Genomic DNA, 6,568 nt, shown 5'->3' on the forward strand with positions numbered 1-6,568 from the left:
CAATGTCTGTGCCCGCAGGATTCAGTGCCACGTGGCGGCCATCGACGGTTACGTGCTGGATTCCTCCTTTGTCCAGCTTCTGGCGGCGGTTGTGGTTCTTCCGGCGGGGATTTTGGTTCTTCCAGTAAGGCATCTGGTTTTCGGAGTTGGAACGATGAACCACCTTGATAGAATTGTGAATGTGGAGGTGTTTGGATCACCAACGGTGACGGTGTTTGAACTCATACAGTGGTGGGGATTGGTAAAAAGAAGAGCTCCTCGACGGCCCCTCTTGCGATCCCTCGTGCGTCGCAGGCCTATACATTGGCGGTCCACTTGGCGTAACAGGAAATGGAGCTGAACCGGGCCATCGGCTCCAACCTGCCATAGGACTCAAAAAAGGAAACAAATAAGGGTTAGGATACATAAAAAGGCTAGGAAACGCACCTGTCATCATCTGAAAAGGCGATTCCGTGGGTATCATCGGTTGAATTGCTGGGTTGGGTGACTGTGTCGGTGCTCTCGTTGGGCTAGGTGAATGTCTGGGCGTCGTTGAGGGGCCATCGTCGTCGTCCTGTCGTCTTGGATTTAAAGGACCGCATCTTTCCCTTTGGACACGTAATTGCCGCTGCCTCTCCTCTGGCGATAGTAAATACGGCTTGCCATGGATCTTAAACCATGGCATGTATTCCGGCACCCACGCTAACTCCGGAACGATGATCGTTTCCATTCTAGGTATATAGTCATACCGATCTTCCCACATTTGGATGTACTCGGACCAGAATCTCGACCAATCCGTATTCAATTACCGAAGGTCGATTTTGTGGTGATCGTCAAACACCTCAGGTTCCACAGGAATCGGTTGTCTACATCCAAATTGCCGTAACACCCTGTCTGACTGGTGCATCTCCACGGTCTCGTAGTTGATCAACGCGACTTTCGCGTGCCAAGCGTTTGGATTTTGTAAGAACTCTTCCGGAATTACTGCCTGAATTGCCGGATCCTCGTATGGTGTCCATTGAAGCTATATGAACATGATAGAAATATTACTTATATACATAATACTAAATACTAAATACTAAATACCAATCGACTAGCGAATGATGGAAATATCAATTTTATTTAATACTTACATGTGCTTCCGACTGTTGGTCTAATAGAAGCCGTATATCTTCAAGAGAGGTAGGTAATCGAGCATGACTTGCCGGATGGTTCCACCTAATTAAATAAATTTTTAGCATACTTTTATTTTTAAAAATCTACATAATAATTGTAAAATCTAATATAAAATTTATCTCGTTATCAGTGGGAATGTATATGGGTGGTCCACTTGAGGACGTAGAAATGGAAAGCAAAACCGTGCCCATGACTGCAGTAGGGACAACAACCTCCGATTTTTGCTTTCCTCGGTCGCGTCGCCCCGCACATCTCCTTATATAACGTTGCCAAGACGGCAGACCCCCAACTCAATTCACTAGCTGCTCTAAAATCAACGAGTTTTAGCAGCCATCTTAGATGTACACGGCTTCGTGACAAGTCGGGCATCAGATAACCTCCAATTAACTGAAGAATGTATGCCCGAGCATATCAGATTCTTTCTATTTCGGTTGAATCTTCACCCGGATCCGGGAATGTGTCTCGTAACCAGCCCATCTCGATCTTACCTCCCTCCATTTTCTCCGGAATAGCGCCCAAAAGCTCGTAGCACATCGCAAGCCAATCGCTAGATTGGGCAGACCTGGTGACTGAGTAACCCTCCACCGGCAATCCCAATTGCACACTGACATCTTCCAAAGAGATAGTGCACTCTCCACATGGAAGATGGAATGTGTCCGTCTAGGGTCTCCGCGTCTCGGGTCTCCATCTCTCGATCAACGCACTGATTAGTTTCGGGTCCACCTTGCATCTCCGGCCTATCGTCGCCACGTGCCAAAAACCTGCTTCCCGCGGTAGTTCTCTACCAACGGTGATGGAGGAGCATGCATATTCAGGGTATTGCATTCCAATATCCGATCTACAGACTAACAAATAATAAATTAATAATTATCTAAAAATGCATAAATAAAAAATTCTTAAATAATATTTAAAAATTAAATTTAACGCTTACCATTTTTATTTGTTCTACCGATATGTGATGTTTATCAAGACGAGTCAATTCTCCGGCCATTGCTGAAATCGTACAAATTTTTACGGTTTAAAAAAGTTTTAAAAAAATAAAAAATTTTTAAAATTATTTAAAAATAGGGATTTAAGAGAATTTAAGAGGAACTTGAGAGCAAATTGAAAATAAATATGGATTTGAGAGAAATTTTGAAGGAATTTGAGAGCAAATTGAGAGGAAATTTAGAAGAAATTGAGAGAAAATTTGAGAGAGGATTAGTTTGTGAAAAAAAAGGGGTGGGGGTATTTATAGTTTTTTTTTACCGTTGGGGGGCAACGGTCAATTTTTGACCGTTACTCTTTTTCTGCTGTGGGCAAATCGCGACCACGTCAGCGCGCTTTGCTGACGTGGAAACAAATCGCGTCCTCTGAAGCTCGATTTGTTGCCATGTCAAGAAAGCGCCGCAGACGCATCACGATTTTCACGCACGCATTCTCGACATCGACCGACGTGGGACGCGATTTCGGGAAAAAGGGCCCATTCCGGTAAATAATAAAATACCAGGCCCATTTCGATAAATTTAAAAAAAATTAGGCTTTTTTTAGTAATTTGCCCCAAATAATAGATAGAATTTAGATGATTTTTTAAAAAGTTTTATCGAATATAAATTGCTGCAAAATTTGGTGGATTCATCAGTGAAGATAAGAAAATAGAGACCATGGGAAATCTTCTAATCCTTTTTACAGTTTCTTTGTGCCTCTGCCTCTTCGTAGCTTTGCTCTATGTTTTGTACAAGTATTGGTGGGTACCTCATCGTGTACAGTTCATCATGAATTCACAGGGGATCAGAGGACCTCCGTATGAATTTATCCATGGAAACAACAAAGAAGCTCTCCAAATGCAGAAGGAAGCATCTAGCAAACCTATGGCCTTGACACACGATATATTTCCCAGAGTACTGCCTCATGATTACTCCTGCATCAAGAAATACGGTGAGAATTTGTTGTTTTGGTAGTATTTTCGGATTTCCATGAAGAGATTTCAATAAAATCATTTTTTTAGGGAAGAATTATCTTAGTTGGAAAGGAGTTCGAGCAGAACTGGTAATAACAGACCCAGAACTGGTGAAAGAGGTGCTGAAAAACAGTGAAAAAGCTTTTTCAAAGCCGAAGACTTCATATTTCTTTAAGAAGCTACTAGGTGACAGCATTCCTACAATCAAAAGTGAGAAATGGGCAAGGCATAGGAAATTGGCCAATCATGCCTTCCATGGGGAGAGCTTAAAAGTAAATCACTAGTTTCTAATCTAATTATTGTCGTGGAACATTGATAATGGATGATGGTTTTTGCAGAATATGATTCCAGCAATGATTGCTAGCGTTGGAACGATTCTTGAGAAATGGAAAGATAAGGAAGGCAAAGAGATGGAAGTGTTCCAAGAGTTCAGATTCTTGACTTCGGAAGTGATATCCAGAACAGCCTTTGGTAGCAGTTACTTGGAAGGAGAGAAGATTTTCGACATGTTGACGAAGTTCACCCTAATTATAGGCAGAAATTTTTATAAAGCAAAGTTTCCTATCATCGGGTAACTTCATCTAATCCTTAACTAATTTAAAAAAAAGTGATTTGTTAACTTTTAATATTTTTCATTTTTGTCAAAAATTATAATTAAAGATTAAGTTAATTTTTTAGACATAAAAATTTTGTTAACCATATTTTTTTCTTCAAAAATTAAGTGTTTTTCATTGCTCAAAAGTATTTTCCAAATTGAACTAGACTACTAGTTAGATCAAGATTGTCCGGTCACTCTTATCAAACCGAAAATTCTTTAAACAGTAAGAAATTGGTACAATCATTGATGTTGGTTTTAAAATATTGGTGATTTTAATATGCTTTGCCTTTTCAGCAAGTTTTGGAAATCTGCTGATGAAATTGAATCAGATAAACTTGAGAAAATGATACATGATTCTGTGATGAAGATTGTTAAACAAAGGGAGGAGAAAGTAATGACCGGAGAAGTTGACAGCTTCGGCCATGATTTTCTAGGATTACTTGTAAATGCCTATCATGATCCGGATGAGAAAAACATGTTTTTGATACAAGATATAATAGATGAGTGTAAAACCTTCTATTTTGCTGGGCAAGAAACAACGAATTCCTTGCTTGCATGGACAACCCTACTTTTAGCAATATATACAGATTGGCAAGACAAAACAAGAGCAGAGGTGATTGAGGTCTTTGGTAATCAAAATCCAAATTCTGAAGGGATCACCAAATTAAAGACTGTAAGCAAACTATACAAATTCTAAACCTTGAAAACTAATTTAAACTGCAAATTCTTATGGTTTGATTTTTTTTCTTGAACAGATGACCATGATTATTAATGAAACTTTACGGCTCTATCCTCCTCTAAATGGCGTGGTAAGAAAGGCAGTAAGAGATATCCAATTAGGACAACTTGTCCTACCTAATTATTTAGATCTTAACATTCGATTCATAGCACTCCACCATGACCCTGATTTGTGGGGAGATGATGTTCATCTTTTCAAACCAGAAAGGTTTACTGAAGGGATTGCCAAAGCTACTAACAATAATGCAGCTGCATTTATGCCCTTTGGATTGGGACCTCGAACTTGCGTTGGAATGAACTTTGCAATCACTGAAACCAAAATCGCCCTTTCCATGATTCTGCAACGCTACACTTTCACCCTTTCCCCTACCTATGTTCACGCACCTTTACCCAATCTTTCACTCAAGCCACAACATGGGCTTCACGTATTGTTTCATTCATTACATTAAAATTTGTAAAATGTTGTATTGTATAATAAAATGTGGATGTGAAACAATTCCTTGTAATGTTCATGGATTTACTCTATTTTGCAATCATATGATGATATATGGTTTGGGGATTTCATGTTTTGGCTGCTTTAATGCTTTTTAATTCTAATTTGCTTTAGTATTATATTATATTATATTACATTATATTATATTATATTATATTATATTATATTATGTAATTTGTATCAAATCTAAACATTAAAAGTTTAAGGGTATACTACCAAAATAGTCATTTTTATTTACCTCAGGTTACATTTTAGTCACTTATGTTTGAAATATTACGTTTTAGTCACTTACGTTAACCTATTGTAACATTTTAGTCACTGAGCCGTTAATTGCTATTAACGGTGTAGCGGTAAGCTAACGTGGCACCTTAAATCCTCATTTCAAACAAAAATTTTAGGTTAAATTATACAATTGGTCCTCATATTTTTCATTTTGAACAATTTAATTTTTTTTCTTTTATGTTCTCTTAGCTTTCTTTTTTTCTTCTTCATTTTCCATTCTCTTATGCTTTTCCCTCTTTTTTTCTCCCTTCTCCATCTCTTTGAACATGGGTTTTCTATATTTTTCATTTCTTAAAACTTTTTTATGTTTATGAAAAAAGAAAAGACGAAAGTTGAAATCAAAATAAACTTGCTTCATATATTCTCACCCCATAATTACAAACCCTCATCGTCCATCATCGCTTTAACGAACCAACTTAGATCTCTCAATGACCTAGTCCACAAGCTCGCCTTATTCGAAGACCTCGCCAATGGTGATTTATGGCAGTCCACCTTCAACAAAGTTTCTCGAGCCCGTTCCCTCAACCTCCTAACCAACCCCCACGACCACTTTATCTATTTGATTCTCCTATCTGTATTTGTCATGGACTTAGGTCTGAATCTGTATCTAACTGTATATGAAATTTTGTGTATGTTGCATGACCATTTTTGTTGGGTTACACACTGAGTTTACGGAAACTCACATATGTTTGTCTGTTATGTTTAGGTAATTTACAAACTTAGGTGGGTCGGTGCGACGGAGGCTCAGCGGTGACCACTCAACCGAGATCTGTTTTCATTTAATAATAATGGTTTTATCTTGAAATCAGGTTTTCTCGAGAGTTTGTAATTTTTGGGACTCTCTGGACTATATGGTTTTAAGTTTTGGATTTAGATTTCTTTTTGCTTTCTTTTCTGCAACATTGACAAAAACATTACGCAAACAAATGGTTTTAACAAATGGTTTTTGGAAACACGAGCTTGGTTTTGTTTTAAATGATTTCCAAACTTTTGTTGCGAAATAAATGGTTAACTTTAAAGAACAACTTATAACGGTTTCAGTAATTAATATGTTTTATAATACCTGGACGTTTTATCAAATAACTAAACATGATTTTATCGAAGTACTATCAGTTTCAAAACCCTTCTTCGTAACAGTCCCAGATTCGGCCTTAACGTCTAGGCCGTGTTTGGGGTGTCACTGTAACATCCCAGTTTAGACCCTAGTCGGACAGTGGTTTCGGGACCACAAATCTGAGTCAAAAAAATATTTTAATATTATTTTCCATGCTTATAGTATGTGAATTGACATGTGTGAAATTTTTGTGAATTAATTTTATCGTTTGTGTGCCGATTTGTGAAAAAGGACTTAATCGCGTAAAAT

General features: G+C 38.0%; 1 protein-coding gene across 1 annotated transcript; it reads left to right on the forward strand.

Moving 5' to 3' along the window:
* Positions 1 to 2,747: 2,747 nt before the first annotated feature.
* Positions 2,748 to 4,994, forward strand: LOC105783979 (cytochrome P450 CYP749A22; the record flags this gene model as incomplete). Its single annotated transcript, XM_012609705.2, has 5 exons — positions 2,748 to 3,072; positions 3,143 to 3,366; positions 3,433 to 3,665; positions 3,987 to 4,365; positions 4,448 to 4,994. Coding segments are annotated over 5 exons (1,593 nt in total), but the record flags the coding sequence as incomplete, so codon positions are not given.
* Positions 4,995 to 6,568: the final 1,574 nt, after the last annotated feature.

This window comes from Gossypium raimondii, chromosome 13 (genome assembly GCF_025698545.1).
Source record: "Gossypium raimondii isolate GPD5lz chromosome 13, ASM2569854v1, whole genome shotgun sequence".
NCBI lineage: Eukaryota > Viridiplantae > Streptophyta > Magnoliopsida > Malvales > Malvaceae > Gossypium > Gossypium raimondii.